At 44.1% G+C, this 22,291-nt stretch overlaps 1 protein-coding gene across 1 annotated transcript in view; it reads left to right on the top strand.

Moving 5' to 3' along the window:
* Positions 1-1,373: 1,373 nt before the first annotated feature.
* Positions 1,374-22,291, top strand: part of MAP3K6 (mitogen-activated protein kinase kinase kinase 6) — a 55,705-nt gene continuing 34,787 nt past the window's right edge. Inside the window, exons 1-5 of the mRNA XM_081334637.1 lie at positions 1,374-1,812; positions 10,523-10,662; positions 18,038-18,061; positions 18,850-19,037; positions 21,702-21,870. Coding sequence (XP_081190763.1) covers positions 1,458-1,812; positions 10,523-10,662; positions 18,038-18,061; positions 18,850-19,037; positions 21,702-21,870 — 876 coding nt within the window. The 5' untranslated portion in view covers positions 1,374-1,457. The remainder of the gene's footprint in view (positions 1,813-10,522; positions 10,663-18,037; positions 18,062-18,849; positions 19,038-21,701; positions 21,871-22,291) is intronic.

Below are 22,291 nucleotides of genomic sequence, written 5' to 3' on the forward strand. Positions count from 1 at the left end.
TGGTTTGGTTTAGCCTTAAGAATGATGGGTTCCGGGGTTCTTTTGGGTGGCTTGTATGTTGTATGAACATGGGGCATTTATTTATAACCAAAGGTACCATAACAAGGGTATTAACATGAGTTCACTTAGGGCCAGCAGTGGTGGCCGCAAAAATCCAGCAGATAAAGGATAGCAGTCATAAGAAAATGTTATTTGTCTGGCAGTTTAAGTTGGGAGGGGGAAGGAAGGAAGGAAGGAAGGAGACAAGAAGAGAGAGAAAAGAAAAAGAGAAAAAGGGAAGGAAGAAAGAAAGGAGAGGAAAAGAGAGGGAAGGAAGGAGAAAAGAAAAGAGAGAAAAGAAAAAGAAAAAGGGAAGGAAGAAAGAAAGGAGAGGAAAAGAGAGGGAAGGAAGGAAGGAGAAAAGAAAAGAGAGAAAAGAAAAAGAGAAAAAGGGAAGGAAGAAAGAAAGGAGAGGAAAAGAGAGGGAAGGAAGGAAGGAGACAAGAAAGGAGAGAAAAGAAAAAGAGAAAAAGGGAAGGAAGAAAGAAAGGAGAGGAAAAGAGAAGGAAGGAAGGAGAAAAGAAAAGAGAGAAAAGAAAAAGAAAAAGGGAAGGAAGAAAGAAAGGAGAGGAAAAGAGAGGGAAGGAAGGAAGGAGAAAAGAAAAGAGAGAAAAGAAAAAGAAAAAGAAAAAGGGAAGGAAGGAAGAAAGAAAGGAGAGGAAAAGAGAGGGAAGGAAGGAAAGTTTACTATCAGCGTTGAAAAAAATCAGAAGCCAACAACTAGAGCAGCCATCCAGAGGTTCCTTCTGCGCTTTTCACCTCTTCCTGCGAAGAGCTCTAATGGCTTACCTGGCAGCGACGCTCCACTTTCCCGGAACTTCAGTGAATTCCGACGGAGCGCCGCTTGCCAGGCAGGAGCCGAAAGCCGGGCCCTGGGGTGGAAAAGAGGCAGGGCCGGGAGCCAACGCCACGGAGCCTCTCCGTCCTCCCTCTTGCGCAATCGGGGCGCTGGGGCTCGCCCGGCGGGTTTGCGCCAACAGTAAAGGCGGCGGAAAAACACGCCGCCGCCGCCGCCGCCCCAGTTCCAGCCGGGGCCTTTCCCCGGATTGCGCCAGGAGCTCGTGGGCGTTTTCCCGCTCGCCTGCCTGGCCTGGCCTCCCGCCCCTTCGCCCCGAGGAGCGCACAGGAAGGGGACAAATACCCGCGAGGCTTCCGACAGCAACAGCTGCCGCCTCAGCCGCTTCCTCGGCCTTGGGCGAGCCGTCGGGCACTCGGGCTTTGACGCCCCCGCCCGGGCGGGGCTGGCGAAAGCCACGTGGGTTGCCTCGCGCACCCGGGAAGTTTGTCAATAGCCTTTTCCGAGAGAAAGGAGAAAGTGCGGGCCGGTGCAGGAGGGCAGAAAGTGCCGACTGATTGGCTGGCTGGCTGGGACGTTCATTGCTCGGCTTCTTCCCGAGTTGGAGAGATGGGTCCCTCGGATGGCTGAAGACGCGCGTTGGGAAGCCGGGGTCGCCCGGCGTCGCGGCGGCGGCATGGAGGCGACTGACTCCAAGTTGGGCAGCGCCGGCAGCCTCTGGCAGGACACGCTGGCCATGGCGCTGACCCCCAGCAAGCCGCTCTACTCGGCGGGCAGCCAGGGCTGCCGAGAAGGCGGCGGCAGGACCCGAGCCCTGCGCGTGGTTTACGTCTTCACCGAGGATTTGGAAAAACCGCTGCCCCTCCTGTGCCTGCAGGAAGCCTGCAGGGAAGTCCCGGGCACGGAGCTCACCACGGTGCCTTTTGGCACCGTGATGTTGGGAGACACGGACACTCTGGACCGTTTCTATAACGCAGGTGAGTCCCCTCTGCGCCGCGCTACCTTGCCCGCTTCCTGCGCTCGTTTCTGCTCAGCCGGCTTTGGGTTGAACCCTAACTGGGTTCCCACGACTCCCTAAACCATAAAGCCAGGTTTCCCCCATTCTACGTGTTGGAGGACTTCGACTCCCAATTTGGAGACGGCAGGTGCGTAATTGTACTGTAATTGCTGGACTCGCACAAGCTGAAGTTTGAAGTTTTGACGCATCTAGTTTATTTCAGCAAGAACTGGGTGGGTGGGTGGGTGAGTGGGAGGGAGGCACGATCAAAGCTGAGTTACCGTATAAGCTATATAATGTGGCAGTCTTAAGTTCTGTCTGAGTGTTTTGTGTGAATCCGGCAAGTTGTGGAAGCCCTAATTGTTGCATTTAAAACCGGGTTAAACACACACAGGCTTAATGTTTTGTTTCAGATCCAGCCAGAAAGTTTCCTGCAGTTTTCTGAACTTGTTGCAAATTTGAATCTATTCTTTGAGGACTCAGTAAAATCATGTCTTTCTTTTCAAATATAGGAATCAAATACCTTAGTAAAGGGAGGAAATCAGTTCTACCTATTGCTCTGTGAGAGGCCAGTCCTTGTTTCTCTCAGCCCAACCTACCTGACAGGGTTGTTGTTGTGGGGAAAATAGGAGGAAGTGGTATCCAATATGTTTGCTGCCTTGAGTTATTTATAAAAATAATAAAGGTGCCAAATAAATAAATATATGAATACCTTTCTGTGTACATTGTGAGTTTTTGCAGAAACTTTGCAGCTGCAGCTGTCTGGGGAAAATTCAAGTACTGTAAACCAGAAGAGGAGAGAGGTTTTTATTTCAGTTGCTTGAAAAAGCTTTCAAGAATTTCGGTTTCTTAGAAACTGTTCGGCCTTAACTTGCAATTGCTGCAGTTTTAAAAATTATTATTAAATTACTTTGAGCTAATGGGAAATTAATATGCCGATCCTTGAATACACAAAGAATTGTGCCATTTAAATTTCACTTATTTGTTTCAAGATGGAACAGTGCCCCTCTTGTCAAAGCAACTCTGGGCAGTGCACAGAATTTAAAATGAAATTGACAGCAGAAATAACTATAACGTGATCACAAGGAAATAAAAAAACAAGCAGTCATTCTTTTGTTGTTGATATTGGAGGATATTATTCCAGAGCTTTGTTAATGAAACCTAAACTAATTATTCAGTAATCTAACAATAAAATAAATTGAGTATCATGTAGAAAACAAGCTACTGAATGCTTTTAGTACATCTAATCCTATAGGTTTCTGAGTTCAGAGGCAAAGAGCTATTTCTCAATATCTATTACTTTTATCATTTTAATCTGAAACAGCAGGAACTTAATCTTGGAACCGTCAACATGCAAAGCACATATTTTTTCACTGAGCTGGTGCCTCTCTGAATCTTTCTGTTTTTAGCCGATACAGAAAAATATGGAGCATGGTTAGAGGCCAGTTTTTCTAAAGTCTCATTTGCTATTTCTCTTTCCCATATAAGGGTCTAATCTGCTCGGGATAATCCTGGCGGTTATTTTGCTAGCAGATAAAATGAAGGATATACTGCAGGATTTACATACCAGGTTAAATCTTTTTTTGGAATTGACCTCTTCCAGTCTGTTGTCCATTGTGTCATTCTCCAGATTTGTTGCCCTTGTTTGGTTAGACAAATGGTTCTCCTGTTTCATTTCTATTTTCTTGTCTGGTGTTTTTCAACCTTGGCAACTTTAAGATGTGTGGACTTCAACTCCCAGAATTCCCCAGCCAGCATTGAAGTCCACACATCTTAAAGTTGCCAAGGTTGAGAATAGCAATAGCACTTAGACTTATACATTGCTTCATAGTGCTTTTTAGGGCACACTCTAAGCGGTTTGCAGAGTCAGCATATTGCCCCCAGCCATCTGGGTCCTCATTTCCCGACCTTGAAAGGATAGAAGGTAACCTTGAGAAATACTGTGTGGTATAGTGTAGAAGTGATTTACCATTGCTTTCTCCCATACAGTATTAAATTATACCTTTCCGCCATCACTAACTTGATCATTCACCTCCATCAGATTCCTACGTAGGCATCAGCTTGCTTTATCTGGGTGGCTGGGATAACCTTCCACCTTGGGCCTCTCTGTTGTGGCTCTTTTATTTATTTTATTTAATCCCATTTATATCCCGCCCTTCTCCGAAGACTCAGGGCGGCTTACAATTTTAAGCACAAATCAATGTGCTTAGCAATAGCCTTCATTCTATGTATATGCCTGCTTATTAGGGCTTTCGCCCCCCCCCCCAAGCGGCATTATTACAAAGTCAGCTTAATTGCCCCCAACAATCTGGGTCCTCATTTTACCTACCTCGGAAGGATGGAAGGCTGAGTCAACCTTTTATGACTCGTGGACTTCAACTCCCAGAATTCCTGAGCCGGCATGGCTCAGCTTGGAAACTCTCCCTTTCCCCTCAGCATGGCTGGCTCAGGAATTCTGGGAGTTGAAGTCCACGAGTCATAAAGCGGCCTAGGCCTAAGCCAGGGGTAGCCAACCTTGGCTCTTTTATGACTCGTGGACTTCAACTCCCAGAATTCCTGAGCCGGCATGGCTCAGCTTGGAAACTCTCCCTTTCCCCTCAGCATGGCTGGCTCAGGAATTCTGGGAGTTGAAGTCCACGAGTCATAAAGCGGCCTAGGCCTAAGCCAGGGGTAGCCAACCTTGGCTCTTTTATGACTCGTGGACTTCAACTCCCAGAATTCCTGAGCCGGCATGGCTCAGCTTGGAAACTCTCCCTTTCCCCTCAGCATGGCTGGCTCAGGAATTCTGGGAGTTGAAGTCCACGAGTCATAAAAGAGCCAAGGTTGCCTACCCCTGGATATACTTTTGTTGTGTGTTTGTGGCTTTGAGTCAGGCTTTGGTTTTGTTTTTTGTTTTACTCCTGGCATCTGTCTAAACAAGTCCCTGCGGTTTTCTCGGCAAGATTTGTCAAATAGTTTGCCCTTGTCTTCTTTCTAGGTCTAAGAAAGAGTGACTGGCCCAAGTGTCTGTGGAGATTCTCAGTCATAGTTGTCTCAGTGCTTTTTTTCCCTTTTCTTCAAAAGGCAACTGGACTGTTTTTTCCTTGAGGAAGAAGAAAACGTTTCGCTTCTCATCCAAGAAGCTTCATCAGTTCTGATGACAGGAGGGCAGGGCTGGGATGGAAGGATAGGTACTGACAGTTGAGACTGGATGAAGCTTCTTGAATGAGAAGCAAAACGTTTTCCTCTTCTTCCTCAAGGAAAAAACAGTCCAGTTGCCTTTTAAAGAAAAAAAGCACCTTTTGAGATGACTGTTCCAAGGTTAACCAGCTGACTTCATGACCAAGGCAGGACTAGAACTCGTGCCCTCCCAGTTTCTAGTCTGATAGCCTTAACCAACTCTTGTTATACGCTTCCAATAGTCTTTGCTCATCTCTCGTAGGAACACCTCGTCTCTGCCTTGATGAAGCAGCTGTTTAGGCCTTGAGAGAACACACAGATTTACACATGGTTTATTCAGCACTCCGCACTTTCTGGATCTTCGCCCAACCCACTGAAACACAAAGTAATCAAATGAGCTAGATTTCAGCAATATGCTAGCTAGGTTTACAAATGTGTGGAGCCAACTTGTGGTTGAGTGTACTGCTTGAACAATCAGTGACTAAGTTCATATACTGTATTAAGCTGTCATTCATTTAAACATAATTTTGAGCCTAACCACAATTTTTCACTTGTACTAAGCCAGGGGTAGGCAACCTTGGCTCTTTTATGACTCGTGGACTTCAACTCCTGGAATTCCTGAGCCAGCCAAGGTTGCCTACCCCTGTTCTAAGCCATGGATGGCAAACTACAATATGTAGTTCATGCATGCTAATCCATGCAATTACACAAGAAAACCATAATGTGGCTTAATGAAGTGTGTGAACATAGATAACAGGAAGCTAATTCAAGAATGCTAAACTCTAGCCACAAATCATGGCCTGATTTGCATATAATTCCAGGCCACCATAGGTGATCTTATTAAGCCAGAACCCATCTACAGTTAACATTATATGCAAGGTAGGCAATGTCAAGTTGCTTCCAGATCTGGAAGGATTCCCTTGTAGATTGCCATTCAATAAGGAAAGATGCTGGAGGTGTTAAGTATGCAAAGCACTCCTGGCTTCCATCATCAGACAGAATATTCTGTTTGCATTTCCTGTTAGAGCTGCATTATGCATTGGATTTGATTCCAGAAAGTTGCCTCAGAGCTTGCAGCATCCGTCTGCACATCTTCAAAGCCGCTCTGTCATTTCCTTGGATTGCATATTCAATCTTCAGAAAAGATGCAGCTACTTTAAAAAGTAGTTGGCACTTGCTGTGCCTTTACTTGTGCATGCTCTGAGGCACTTTTAGGATTTTTTCTTTCTTTCTAATGCTGTGGTCTGAATTTCAACAGCATAGAAAAGATTGTCTTGATTTATGCTGAGCTGCCATCCTATCCGCAAGGAAGATTCAGGGAAAAAATATTATTTGTTGTCTGGATCATCCACATCGAATTCGATATTCTGCACAGCCTGCCTTGCAGGGAAGCACAAAAAGGAAGGGGAGTGCAGTGTAGAAAAAGGGGAATTCTATGCAAATGAATGAAATTAGTAGTGGGGCCAGGACAGAAGCAGTGTAATTACTAGGGCAGCCACAAAGGATATGAGAGCGAACATCCTCTTAATCGGGTCTTGCCTGGCAGGCTGAGCAAGTTAAAACCTGGACAGCCACTTGTCAAACTGTCACACCGCAATCCAATGTGTCCAAGAGACTCAACATCAGCACTTGACACCCAGCTTCGCACACACCTTCTTTGGACCTCCTCTTTTAATTAAGGCTTGCCTTCCAGGTGCCACAACCATTATTACTTCACTGGATATCTCTACAGTGTTCATTTCCTGCAGCATGCCTGATGTAGCTTTGCTGTAAGCATTGCAGGAAATCTGTGTGGCAGATTAGTGAATGTATTTGGAGCACTGCTAATGCATTATTAGCGATAGCATGGCCCACTGAAGAAAAGGGAAGCTGCCCAGGGCATCGTTTGCTCGCAGCCCCTTCCAGACTAGCGGTAACCCTGAACGGAATGGACAACTCGTCGCAGCCAACTCGCCATGGGGCAACTCGCTGCGGGACAATTCAACAATGCAATTTAATTATATAATAATGATGATGATGATGATGATGATGTTGGAAGGGACCTTGGAGGTCATCTAGTCCAACCACCTGCTCAGGCAGAAAACCCTATACCATTTCAGACAAAAGGCTGTCCAGTCTCTTCTTAAAAACATCCAGTGTTGGAGCATTCACTGCTTCTGGAGGCAGGTTGTTCCACTGGTTAATTGTTCCCACTGCCAGGAAATTTCTCCTTAGTTCTAAGTTGCTTCTCTCCTTGACTAGTTTCCATCCGTTGCTTCTTGTCCTGCCTTCAGGCACTTTGGAGAATCGCTTGACTCCCTCTTTAGGGCAGCCCCTGAGATATTGGAACACTGCTATCATGTCCCCCTTCTCATAATTAAACTAGACATACCCAATTCCAGCAACCGTTCCTTATATGTTTTAGCCTTCAGTCCCCTAATCATCTTTGTTGCTCTTCTCTGTACTCTTTCTAGAGTCTCAACATCTTTTTTACATCGTGGTGACCAAAACTGGATGCAGTATTCCAAGTGTGTCCTTACCAAGGCACTGTAAAGTGGTATTAGCACTTCACGTGATCTTGATTCTATCTCTCTGTTAATGCAGCCTAGCACTGTGTTGGCTTTTTTGGCAGCTGCAGCACACTGCTGGCTCCTATTTAAGTGATTGTCCACTAGGACTCGGAGATCCCTCTCACAGTTACTACTATTGAGCAAGGTACCACCTACAGTACCATACCTGTGCATTTGGTTTGTCGTGCCTAAATTTAAACTAATTAAAAATTATGTTACTCTTTGTTCTTCACATTTCATTTTGTCCCTCTTTCGGCATCCTTTCTTTCATGATTCTATTCCACTATTTTCTTTGATATTAGTCTAACTCTTGTCCCGTGGTGGGTTGTCCTGTGGCGAGTTGGCTGTGGCGACTTCTCTGTGGCGAGTTGACCCTGGCGATTTGTTGTAGACCCACCCTGAGTACAAGTAGTCCTCAACTAACAACCACAATCGGGACCAGAATTGCTGCTGCTAACTAAGCAAGTTGGTTGTGAGTTGGTCCCGACTTTATGATCTTTTTTCCTTAATGGTTGTTAAGCAAATGACTGCGGTTGCTAAGTGACTCACACAGTTGTTAAGCAAATCCGGCTTTCCTCATTGACTTTGCTTGTTGGAAGCAGGCTGGGAAGATTGCCAGTGGCGATTGCAGGAACCTCCAATGCTGCAACCTTCATAAATACAAGCTGGTTGCCAAGTGCATGAATTTTGATCACTGGGTAATGTGGCAATGGTTGTAAGTGCGAGGAGCCGTTGTAGGTCACTCTCATCTAGACTACTGCAACGCTCTCTACATGGGGCTGCCCTTGAGGACCACTCGGAGGCTCCAACTGGTACAGAATGCAGCTGCGAGAGTTGTGTTGGGAATCTCCCGATACTCCCATGTTACACCTCTGCTCCGTGAGCTGCATTGGTTGCCAGTTGTCTTCCGGGTGAGATTCAAGGTACTGGTAATGGTGTTTAAGGCCCTACATGGCATGGGTCCGGAGTACCTTAGGGAGCACCTGCTGCCTGCATCAACTTCCCTCCGCCCTGTGCGTTCCCACAGAGAGGGCCTCCTCAGGGTGCCACCGGTCAGAGAATGTCGATTGGTGGCCCCCAGGGGGAGGTACTTCTCTGTGGGCGCCCCGGAGCTATGGAATCAGTTACCGGTTGAGCTCCGGATGGCGCCCGATCTTCGCTCCTTCCGTCGCGATCTGAAGACATTCTTATTTGAACAAGCCGGCCTGGCCTGATGGGGGATGGGTTGGGTTTATTGTTATTTTAATATTTGTATTTACTGTTTTTAGTTGGGCATATATTTAATCCCTTTTAACTTTTGTATCTCTGTATTTTTTATGCTTGCCCTGTTCACTGCCCTGAGTCCTCCGGGAGAAGGGCGGTATATAAATAAAATTATTATTATTATTATTATTATTATTATTATTATTATTATTATTATTATTATTATTATTATTATTATTATTATTATTATTATTATTTTCAGTGCCATTGTAACTTCCATTGGTTGCTAAACAATACTATTCATTCATTCATTCATTCATTCATCTATCTATTTATTTATTTTACTTCCTGCCTTTATTATTTTTACAAATGATGCAAGGTGACAAACAACCCACATACCTTCCACCTCCTATTTCCCCATAACAACCTTGTGAGGCAGGTTACTTGCAGCCTATTTCTAACCCATCGTTCTTTACCTGATGTCACTTGCAAATGACATTTTTCAGTCATTGTTGGTGAGCCCAGATTGAGTTTGGCCATCTCTAGGTTTCAGCCTCCTTCTTCAATCTCTAGAGAAGCCTCATCTCTGGGGCAGAAAAAGGATTTACCATCCCCACCTTCAACCAAATCTACAGTTGTCATTGCAGAAGAATTTAAGAAGAAACACAGCCCAGGATTAGGTGCCCTTTATACATCCATCTTAAATAGGGAAAAAGTGTTGATGGATATAGATAAAATATTCACGTGGTAATCCCTGTAGATAAAACAATTGCTGTGATTAAAAAAAAACAATGCTGTGGACCCTGCTTACAATTCTGGGAAAGATTATGATCAGGTTAACGAGCAGCGTCTGATTATAAATCTCTCCCTAGTGCTTCTTTTATCTTTAAATTGAACTGGACAACTTTTCAAAAAGGTATTTTTTTTTAAAATAAAGTAGGTCAGATTGCCTTAGGAAAAGGGCACAACCAGGCCAGAACATTAAGCAGGAGTATTCCTATTAGAAAGACAGAAAGAAAATGGGTGCTGGAAGATTTTCTCTGTTTTGTATTTACAAGTCCTTCTTTTAAAGGTTACAGTTGCAATTATCTCACCCTGTGCATATGTTTATACACACACGCACACACACATATCTGATCATCTAATAGACAAGCTTAGCAACAATCTTCAAGAACAAGAACATTAGAAACAATTCCTACAAACAATTACACAAGCACTTAAAAAGCAGCAAGACGGGGGGAAAATGCAATGAATGGAATGGATCAGTATAAGTTGCCCTAAGGTTGTTCATCTCTTTTAGTATTGTTTGAATGGAGCAGCAACAGTTTTGCAAGATTTTAGCCTGGGTTCTTGGTTCAGCCTGGGATATTCTGCCTTCAAAGTACCTATTGCAGCCTCTTGTTTTGCCTGCTATTCCTCAGGACAATCAGATCCCTTCTCTTTCTCTCCAAGAAAGATCTCCAACTGCTTGATAAATTGCATGGGAGGGTTTGGGTGCTAGCTGCAAAGCTGCATGGAACTTCAAAGCTCTTGGTTGACAATGTACAAGCAGCAGGGTGTTAAGATACCGGAGTATGTTATGTTTTGGTGGGACATTATGTCCCTGAGGATCAGAATGCTTTCTTCTCTGTTTGTGCAAGAGGGGGCACTTTTGCTACTCAAAGATGAATGAGATTGGCCTCAATAACCTGCCCTTGGCCACCAACCAGATGAAGGCAGTGTGGAAAAGTTGAGGAGCTGGTCCTCTATGGTTGATATCTGCCCTTTCTACCTTTGCAGATGTGGTGGTTGTGGAGATGAGCAACAGCTTGTGTCAGCCTTCACTTTTCTACCACCTGGGAGTACGTGAGAGCTTCAGTATGACCAACAATATTCTCCTTTGCTGTTACACCGATCTTCCAGAATTGCAAGCTCTCCGTGTGAGTATGGTCACAGGGCAGTTCCAATAAAAGGAAATATGTGTAGCACCCGGTTGAAGTGTGGAGTCCTTGATGCTCTCTGAGCTTGATTGTTTGCTTAGAGACATTTCATTACCCAACTAAGTAACATCATCAGTGCTATGATATATCAGTGCTATCCACAGCACTGATGAAGTTAACCTAGTCAGGTAATGAAACCTCTGCAGGCAAACAACCACCAAGAGCTCCATAGGTGCAATTTGTTAGGAGGCACATCTTGGAGATTCAGCCATGCTGAGAAGTGCAGACTCTTGGCTAGATTGGCTTGAACCAGCTTTCCCTAAGGCAAAGGGAAGCAGGTATCAAACTTCTGGTATCTACTTTTCAAAGAACTGAAGCCCCAGTCATCTCTCGTTTTTATTAAAGATTTTTTAAAAAGATAAGAACGAATACAAACTAATATAAAGTAAGAAATAAAAGAAAAGGGCAAAAATGCAAGATAGGGAAAAAATAGAAGAGAAATAGAAAAGCAAGAAGAAAGATACTAAGTAGCTTCTGATCTTCTTGATAGCGTTATAAGTACATTTATAAATTTACCCCTTTATTTATGTAACTACTTTGCCCCTCGACGTAACTTGCTTCTATCTGTAATCTACCCTATCTAATTATCAAAACTGTAAATGATAAGTTTAGTTTTGGTTCTTTTTCATGCAAAAAGTCTAATAAGGGATTTCCAGTAAGTAAGACATGTAGATATTATCTTTTCTCTGAACAAAGAAGTTGATTTGACTATTTCAGAAAGTTCCATCATATTGAACAACCACTCCTCCATTGTCGGTAATGCCAAATCTTCCATCTTTGTGCGTACAATAATCTTGCTGCAGTTATCACGTACAAAATTAAACTTTTTCAAACTGGTTGTCTAGCAGTGCCCAAAACAAATGTCTGGTCTTAATGTTAAACCCGTGTTTTCCATCAATTCTATTTCATCTTCTGTTTTCAAATTTTTTGCTAACATCTTCATCTTCTGTTTATCAACCTTAAAAGGTAAAGGTAAAGGTTCCCCCACACATGTGTGCTAGTCGTTTACGACTCTAGGGACCGGTGCTCATCTCCGTTTCAAAGCCGAAGAGCCAGTGTTTGTCTGAGGACGTCTCCGTGGTCATGTGGCCAGCATGACTAGACGCCAAAGGCGCACAGAACGCTGTTACCTTCCCACCGTAGTGGTCCCTATTTTTCTACTTGCATTTTTACGTGCTTTCGAACTGCTAGATTGGCAGAAGCTGGGACGAGTAACAGGCGCTCACTGTGCTACGCGGCACTTGGGATTCGACCCGCCAAACTGCCGACCTGATCGACAAGCTCAGTGTCCTAACCCACTGAGCCACCTCGTCCACCTTTATCAAGCCTATCAAATTGCAGGGGGCATGCTGGCTCAGTGGTTAAAGATGCTGAGCTTGTGCTGACAGCCTGGGTTTGATATTTGACTGTTGTGTGATGGGGGAGGCCTCCCCATTCTTGCCCCAGCTCGTGCCCACCTAGCAATTCAAAAGCAGGCAAATGCAAGTAGATAAATAGGTACCACTTCGGTGGGAAGGAAACAGTGTTCTGTGTGCCTCAGAATATAGACATTCTGGTCACATGGCCACAGAACTGTCTTTGGAAAATGCTTTGGAGATGAGTACCACCCCCTAGAGTCAGATGCAACTGGACAGGGGAAGCCTTTACTTTATATCAAATTATTTTAATTTGCCCATTAATGTTTCAGTTCCCTTTAAAGGATCTTCCAGAACAAATACCATGTGGTCTGCAAAAGCTCTTAACTTACAATTCTTTTTAAAATCTTTATTCCAACAATCCTCTCATCTTGTTTTATGTCTCTACTCAATATTTCAAGAACCAAACTAAATAAAAGAGAGGATAGTGGGAGCTTGCCTTGTTCAATTTTGTATCACTCAGGGCTTTTTAGATCTCCGTTAGCAATTATCTTACCTGTTCGCTCCAAAACTGTTAACTTCCAAAACCTTGAACTAGAAATCCCAATTTAAATGATCAAAGACCTTCTCTGCATTTTGTTTTCCAAAATGTTGTTCCAAATTCTCCAAAACATCCGACACCTTTCTAAAATTGTCCTTTTGTTCTTGCAAAATTGTTCTCAGTCTTCCAGTTTCCGATGAGGATCCATGTTGCGTTTTCCACATTTCTAACATGAGAGTCATCCCAAAGGTGTTTTTCCAAAAGGCAACTGGACTTTGTGTTTCCTTGAAGACATTTTTTTTTGCTTCTCATCCCAGAAGCTTCTTGGAGGAGACAGGAAATGTCTTCAAGGAAAAACAAAGTCCAGTTGCCTTTTGGAAAAACACCTTTGGGACAACCATGACCTGGATGACTGAGAATCTCAATAGACATGTAGAGATTTATCATTTTGACATATCTGTAGGGGGGAAGGCCGAACTAGAAATCTGAAATCTGCTGTGTAAGACAACCTAAGGCAGGGGTGTCAAACTCAATTTCATTGAGGGCCGCATCAGCATTGCGGTTGTCCTCAGGGGGCCGGGTGGGTGTGGCCAGGGTGGGTGTGGCCTACTGGGTGGGCGTGGCCAGCTCTATATCATTCGCATCAAGGGTGCCTATGGGGGCCTGGGCAGGAGTGGGACAGATCTGAGGGTCTCTGGCAGAAGGAGGGTCTCTGGGCCAGGGCCAAGGCAGCGGGGGCTGTTCCCTCACTGTTTCCAGGATGGCTTCGTGGGCCACATGAAACCACTTCGCGGGCCGGATCCGGCCCCCGGGCCTTGTGTTTGACACGTCTGACCTAAGGGGTGGGAAACATTCCATTTCCTTTTTTTCAAGAATAACCAGAGGTTTTTAGCACACCTTCCTCCACCTTCATGCAGCATATTTAATAACAAGACTGGGGCAGGGAGGGGAACATTGGCTTTCTGTCCCAGAGTGAGGTTTTCTAAGTGATTTCTCAATATATTTCCCAAGCGGGAACGGACATAGGTATTCTAAAAATATAGGAAACTGCTTTCTGCTGAGTCATGCTCTTGGTTCCTGGAAGTTCAGTGTCAACCCCACCCACAGACAGTGGCTTTCAATATTTCAGCAACTGCTTCCCAACACACCTTAATGGACAGATGTTTTTACAGGCACTGGACAACCCAGAAGTGTAGTATGCAATGGAGGAGGCTGGCCTAGTTTACAGGTAGTCCTCGACTTACAACAGTTCATTTAATGACCATCCTAAGTTACAAGAGCACTGAAAAGCGTGATTTATGACCGTTTATCACACTTATGACTGTTGCAGCATCCCCATGGTCACACGATCAAAATTCAGCCACTCGGCAACTGACTCATATTCACGACAGTTGCAGTGTCCTGGGGTGACATGATCTCCTTTTGCAACCTCCTGACACGCAAAGTCAGTGGGGAAGCTGGATTCATTTAACAACCTTGTTATTAACTTAACAACTTACAGTGATTCACTTAACAAGGAAGGCCGTAAAATGGGCCGAAACTCACTTAATAACTCTCTCACTTAGCAACATCAACTTTGGCCACAATTGTAGTCGTAGGTCAAGGACTACCTGTGTGGTCTCTGTTGCTGCTGTCTTGTGTTATCCTTGGTGCTAACCGGCGTATCCTGTGGCTGTAACGTTTTCATACAATTACAAACTGCCGCTTGGTGCAATGCTGTCTGCATCTCTTATTGTCCCTACTTCTTCTAATTAAAAAGAACTACACACACACACACACACACACACACACACACACCCCAAACCCACCTCATGTGCAGACAGTGTTATATCTTGGAATCAGAAATGCAAATAGATTCCGTTGAATGCAGAGCGAGCTTGCAAAAATATTGCTGATTGCTGCTGCTGCAGACCACTTTTCAACTCGGTGTGATTAATGATTAGATCCACACTTAGTCAGACCCACTGAAACTAGCGAAGCTGAAATAAATCAGGACAAAATCTATTTCCATTGATTTCTATCAGCTGGCTTTCAGTATGAGTAATCTCGGTTGAACTTACATCACCAAGCTATTTCCATTTAAAATTGACATACGGGATACAGATCATTTTGCTAGTGTTTGAGTTTAAACAGTCCTGTCCCTCTTAAACGGGTTAAAAATAACCATTCATTGACCAAGACGTCATTAAATGTCAGCACCTCTCCTCTCCATCCAGTGTCGCAATAGATTATTCTTCCAAGATAAATTCCCTGGGATAAAAATTCTGTCCTTTCTGCCATAGGTGAATAATAACAGCAACCGCTGTACAATACTTTGGGAAGAATTCCGAAAAGGAGTGTTGGAGTGTTTCCAAGCTTTTTTTTTTATTTATTTAGAAAATTTATATTGCCACCTCCTCGCACATGGCAACTCAAGGCAGCTTACAGGACACATAAAAACACAAAAGAATTAATAATGAAAACATAAAAATGATAAAATAATAATCCACCCATCCCGGCTACAACACACATTCATGCCAGCCATCTAATGGGCTCCATCCTGTTCTGGCTTCCCCAGGCTTGCTGGCAGAACCACGTTTTCAGGGTCTTCCAAAAGAGTGTCAGAGTGGGGGCCGGTCTAATTTCTGGACGGATGATATTCCAGAGGGAGGGAGTCACCACCATTTTGAAGGATCTCCTCTTAATTATTTCTAATGTGCTTTTGGTTGTTAGTTGCGAAGTCGTGTCCGAACCCTCGCAACCCCATGGACAATGTTCCTCCAGGCCTTCCTGTCCTCCACCATCTTCTGGAGTCCCTTTAAGCTCACCCCTACTGCTTCAGTGACTCCATCCAGCCACCTCATTCTCTGTCGTCCCCTTCTTCTCTTGCCCTCAATCTTTCCCAGCATGAGGCTCTTCTCCAGTGAGTCCTTCCTTTCATTAGGTGGCCAAAGTATTTGAGTTTCAACTTCAGGATCTGGCCTTCTAAAGAGCAGTCAGGGTTGATCTCCACAGCTGAGAGTCCTTTCGGCTTTGGCCCAGTTGCTTCATTCTTTCTGGCGCTACTAGTACTAGCCCTCTGCTCTTCCCCAGTAGCGTATTGGACGCCTTCCGACCTGAGGTGCTCATCTTCCAGCGTCATATCTTTTTGCCTTTTGGTACTATCCATGGGGTTTTCATGGCAAAGATACTGGAGTGGGTTGCCATTTCCTTCTCCAGTGGATCACATTTTGTCATAACTCTCTGCTATGACCTGTCCATCTTGGGTGGCCCTGCACGGCATAGCTCATAGCTTCACTGAGTTACGCAAGCCCCTTCACCACAACAAGGCAGTAATCCATGAACGGGTTCTAATGTGCTATGTAGTGCTAAATACAGGTAGTCCTCAACTTACAACAGTTCATGTAGTGACCATCCAAGTTACAATGGCATGAAAAAGTGACTTATAACCATTTTTCAAACTTACGACCATTGCAACGTCCCCGTGGTCATGTCATCAAAAATTGGATGCAACTGACTCATATTATTGACGGTTGCAGTGTCCCGGTATCATGTAATTATCTTTTGTGACCTTCTGACAAGCAAAATGAATAGGGAAACTATTAACAACCGGGTCACTAACTTAACAACTGCAATGATAACCACTGTGGCAAAACTTTGCTTAGCAACATAAGTTTTGGGCTCAATTATGGTCATGAGTCAAGGACTACCAGTATACCCTTTAGGACATGCAGACTTAAAACTATATTAAATCTCCTGCATCACAAGGGAGGTATGTCTGTATGCCTTCCTATTAAGATAAAAGGCATTAGAAGCTTCCAGAAAAATCATTTGGGCAAAGAAATCAGGAAATGAATGATGACATTTATTTATCTATCTAATTTATACAGCTGCCCATTTCACCAAAAGCAACTCTGTGCAGTGTACAAAATGCTAGCTGATAAATTTGGGGAGTTAAAAGCTGAGATCTCTTAAAGTTGCCCAGACTGCAAAACACTATCCTTAAAGCAAAGATTGAAAACTTGAACCTTCCAGATGTTGACAGATTACAATGCAATTCCTCTCTGTATATTTGTTATCTTTATTGAAATTTGGGTCCAACACCTCTGGAGGGGGCATTAGGTTAAGGAAGGATGATATGCAATTACTCCTTAATTGTTCTAAGGCTGATCTAGTTCTAGGATCCTTGAAACTTGTGGCTTGCAGCCTTTGTTCTTTGAACTCTCGGTAGCTGCATTTGCATAACAGATTTCCCCATGCTTAACTCTGCTTCATTTCATTTTCTAGATCAAATGCAGTGGCGGGATTCAGAGATGTGAACAACCGGTTCTCTGTGTGGATGCCCTTTCTGGAAGTCCATTCTGGGCCTGGGCAACAAAACATTAGCTACCGGTTCTGGCTGAATCCCACCACTGATTGAATGACTCGGCCGATTATATATTAGCCATGCAGATTTTGTTGGCACAAAGGGCTAGGCTCAAATGTGGCCAGTTGGTTGATGGGTTCAGCATATTGCAAGATGACAACTACTTCAGTCTTTTGGCCTTTGGGTTTAAATGCATCAAAAAGGCTATTGCAGACTACTCTGCCCTAGAAGATGGTAATTGCATCCCTTTCTTCTCGGTCAGGATACACTTTTCTTCTGTAGGTGTTATTATTCGTCTAGTCTTGCTAACTTAAAATAGGTAAAGGTAAAGGTTCCCCTGTACATGTGTGCTAGTCGTTTCCGACTCTAGGGGCTGGTGCTCATCTCCGTTTCAAAGCCGAAGAGCCAGCACTTGTCCGAAGATGTCTCCGTGGTCATGTGGCTGGCATGACTAGACGCCAAAGGCGCACAGAACGCTGTTACCTTCCCACCGTAGCGGTCCCTGTTTTTCTACTTGCATTTTTACGTGCTTTCGAACTGCTAGGTTGGCAGAAGCTGGGACGAGTAATAGGCGCTCACTCTGCACTTGGGATTCGACCCGCCAAACTGCCGATCTTCTGATCGACAAGCTCAGCATCCTAACCCACTGAGCCACCGCATCCCATGACTAGTTGCTTAGCTGAACCCAAATTTGAAGTTCCAAAAGCTGCCCCCTCATGGTCACATGATCACATTTTGGGCACTTGGCAACCAGCCCCCCCTGACTTTGGAGAATATGTAAAAAAGGTTGGCAGAAGCTGGGACGAGTAACAGGCGCTCACTCTGCTACGCGGCACTCGGGATTCGACCCGCCAAACTGCCAACCTTCTGATTGACAAGCTCAGCGTCTAGCCAGCTGTTAAAAGCGAGCATTCTTGCACTTGTGACTGTTGGCTAGAAGAATTGACTTCAGTAAAAGGTCCTCAATTTAATAGGTTTACAGCTGCTGAAATTATCTCTTTTACACATTTACCTTCAGGCATATTTTGCAGTGGGCAACTTTCTAAAATGTTTTCCTGGTTTTCTGTTTTCTAGGAAGTGATCTTTCAGAAGAATTCGGTAAGTCTAGCTTATTATCTGTCATTCATGGTATTTTTTCTATTCTTGAGATTGCTTATTCAAAAGGTTATCATTCCTACTCCTATTCCTACTTCTACTCCTAATATCTGGGTAAAATGGATATACCAGCCAATGGTCTGTTGATCAGCTTTCAAATACAGAAGCTCCTTGTCAAATATTGGTTACAAATTCCATCGCAAAATACAGACGCCTGGAGTTAAGAGAAGGGCCATAAGAAAATCTTAGCAATAAGAGTATTTTAAAAATTCTTTAGTGTTCAAGTTGTGAGATAAATTTAAAAAAACACTGAAAAGGGACTGCCTGTGTGAGAGTCAATTTCTGGTGAACTCATAGGCCACAGAAAGTGAAAAATTGAGAGATGATGGTGTAGGGTGGATATGAGGGTCTCGTGGAATGTTTTCAACCTTCAACCCATCCTAAATTCACCAACCTCTTTTGTAAGAAGTTATGGCCAAAGTAAAATGAAGAGAAGACTCACCCAATCCCAGTTCCATTATTTATGCAGTTTTGAGTCCCTAGCAATAATACTGAGTCACTAAGAAGAGCCCTGTTTCACAACCTTGGCAATGACCAGGTTGGACTTCAAATCCCAGAAATCCACAATCAGAATGGCCATTGGTGAGAGTTCTGGGATTTGAAGTCCATACACCTGGAAGTTGCCATGGCTGGGAAAACATGAACAAAGGTATTGTGATGCAAGAGACATTTTCAAAGTGAAGAATGGGAGATAGATGGGATTTCTGTACCAACACCTGTATCTCTTCTAGGACAGCAATGGGAGCTATACCTTCATCCCATACGTGGTGACAAACCAGAAGAAGGTCTTCTGTTGTGACGTCGGCACCATGATGTGCTTGAGTGAGCTTTACCAGTCAAACATCAACATGGAAGCCTTCTTCAATCCACTGACAGGGCAACTTGCTAAACTGCTTGAAGGCACTTCTGTCAGATCCAGGTAATGCTCCCGTCCTCCTTTTTACTTCAGGAGTTTGATATGAGCATCAAGAAGAACCTTTCCAGACTCAGATCTTCAAAGGTGAGAACCTGGAAACCATATCCCAGGCAGGGACAGGCAACCTTTGGAAGGTTTGGGCCAGTGATGGCGAACCTTTTAGAGACCGGGTGCCCAAACTGCAACCCAAAACCCAATTATGTATCATCAGGTGCCAGGTGGGTATGGCCTGCTGGGTGGGTGTGGCTGTGGTGGTAATGGCAGACTGGGTAGGACTAAAAAGTTCAATCAATCAATTCCAACTAGAGATCTTTTTTTCCCCGCGAGAATTTGAAATGGATCGAACCTTTGTTTTTTTTGCACACAGCAGCGGAGGCCTAAAGTGGAAAGGTTTTATAAAACCCAGCTGAAGGCCTAGGACTGGGGCGACGAGGCACGTGCCCACAGAGAGGGCTCTGCGTGCCATCTGTGGCACGCATGCCATAGGTTCGCCACCACGGGTTTGGGCTATGCTAATTTACAAGTCTAACGAGTCGCTTGATGGGTGAACTCTGTACATTGAGTTGACTAAGCAGGGACATGAAGCACGACTTTGTAACTAAGATAATCATGGCAGACCACTTGTAAAACTTTCAGAGTGATTAGATATACTCTCAAAAATGTGTCTTTTGATTCCTAACAGCTGTGTATTATTTTTGGTATCTATGGCATTATCTAGATCAATACCTATCATTGAGAATATCAACAGACAGAAGTGGTTGAGTTTCCCGTGGCCCTTTATTGCCTACTCTGGAGAGAAAACAGACAAATAGATCTTTAATCTGATTCTGAAGAACAGTTATAGTATGTGTATTTGTAGATAGCAAAGAAGACAGAAGTGAGCAAATAGAGTTAAATATAGTTAAAAATTAACCATATAATATTAAAGAGGGAACGAGCCCAAAGAAGCCATTCTGAGATACCCATAGTAGCTAGGGACTACTCTAGTGTCTACTCCTAATTCTGCCTGAATTAAGCAAGAAGGCCGGTGATTGAAAACAGGGAGATTGTATGCAAAATTCTAGGAAATCTCTGACAAACAAGATGAACAACCTTCTATTTTTGGAGGTATGTGTACCTCCCAAACCTGAACTTCCATCAAAGCAAAAGCTTTTGAACTCTTTGATCTCAGTTTCTGGAGTAATTTGAGCACTTAGTTAGACTTCTTAGGAAACTGCCCCGAAGCCTTCTCACATTTTCTCAAATTCTAGACCTTCCCCCCAGTGTAACGTCTCAGCTTGTGTCAAACTTCTCATTTTGATTTTTTGAAACCAAATGTCTACTAAGACTGGTGCCATGTCAGCAGAAGTCAAATGGGGAAATGGTTTGGAAATCAACTTTCCCCTAATTACAAAGCTCTGTCACCATCTCTTTGGTGATAGATCAGGTGTTCTTGCTTTACCTGTGAGAAATAGAGACTGAGTGACGATGCTATTCCCAGTTCCATGTTATTCATGCCTGAAGATTGGTCCTTTAGCACCCAAGGTTGGGTCAAGCTAAATTGTTGGTTGCTTTGATGTAGCTCATATGGACAGTAAAATATAAAATGGAAGCAACCAAAAGAAAACAGAAGGATCTCTCTCTTTTTTAGTCTTCTGATCCTACTTCCTGTTCTCAAAAATGTCCTGGAGTCAAGATGGCAGGAAGTTGTGGTAAACCGCACCGTTGTCGCCACAACAAAGTGTTATATGTTGCCAGAGATGTGCTTCAAATGCTGTGTCCTTGCCATAGACATAATGTCTAGAAAAGTGGGCATGCTGTCTTCTTCTTTTATTTAAGAAAATATTTGTGAGGAACAACTCTTCAGAGAATCCGTACTTCTCCATCCGGAAAAAAACTCACATTTGTAGTTGCCTTAAGCTCACAGCGCTCCTGCAAAAGTTGCAATTGTGTTGTGATTTTATGTGAAGGGAGCAGATTACTCCTATTTTTTTAACAACCATATTGCCTGCATTTGAGAGCCAGATTGGTCTAGTGGTTAAGTGACTGTGAGTTCTAGTCCCACCTTAGGCATGAAAGCCAGCTGGGTGACTTTGCGCCAGTCATCAGGAAATGGGAGTTCTAGTCCCACCTTAGACGTGGCATGAAAGCCAGCTGGGTGACTTTGGACCAATCATCAGGAAATGGGAGTTCTAGTCCCACCTTAGACGTGGCATGAAAGCCAGCTGGGTGACTTTGCGCCAGTCATCAGGAAATGGGAGTTCTAGTCCCACCTTAGACGTGGCATGAAAGCCAACTGGGTGCCTTTGGACCAATCATCAGGAGATTGATTTTTTTTTGTCCCACCTTAGGCATAACATGAAAGGCAGCTGGGCTACTTTGGACCAATCACTGTCTCTCCGCCTACAATGTCAGGCTGGGGCGACAAGCTGGTCAGTCAATTCCTGTTGCACCCAATGGATCAACACTTGATTGATCTGGGGGGGGGAAAGCTAGGAAGAAAAAAATGGTGTGCATTTAATTAAGTATGTCTTTAATTACATTTGATCCAAATTTAGTTTTTGTTCTTTCTCTGCTCGTCCTGGGCATGGCTCTTGAACACTGATGAGTCACAGGAGAGAGCAAACCCACTCACCTCCCTGGACAAGTTGGAAGCATTAAAGCCCAATGTATTTGTGCTTTCTCCAGTGGCTACTTCCGGGAGATGATCCACCGCGACATCCGGAAGGCTCGTGAAATGTACCATGGGGAACAACTGAGCCGTGAGCTGACCAGCATTCTACAGCGCCTGGACAGCGTGGAGTGCCTGAGCCTAGACATTGTCATGAACTTCCTTCTCTCCTACCGTGATGCTCAGGTGAGCTCACCTCTCGGTGCTGTTTGGGCTTCACCTCTCGACAGGTAACTGAAAACAAGTAGGATTGGTTGTCACAAACACCACCATAGCGCTATTTTGTTCTTTTATTGAGGTGCCTATCTTAGCTTGCTACTGCGAAGGGGTTTTTACAGGGAATCTTACAACCATTTGTTTAGTGACAAAGTTGCAAGGACACTGAAAAAAGCGACTTACGACTCTTTTTCACACTTAATGACTATTGCAGAATCCCCACGGCCTTTAGTCAAAATTCAGGTGCTTGGTAACTGGCTCATATTTATGACGGTTACAGTCACACGATCACCTTTTGCGACCTTCTCACAAGCAAGGTCCATGGAGAAGCCAGATTCACTTAGCAACCATGTTAATAACAGCTGCAGTGACTCACTTCAGAGCTGTGGCA

Source organism: Vipera berus, assembly GCF_964194415.1.
Source record: "Vipera berus genome assembly, chromosome: 9".
Classification (NCBI taxonomy): Eukaryota; Metazoa; Chordata; class Lepidosauria; order Squamata; family Viperidae; genus Vipera; species Vipera berus.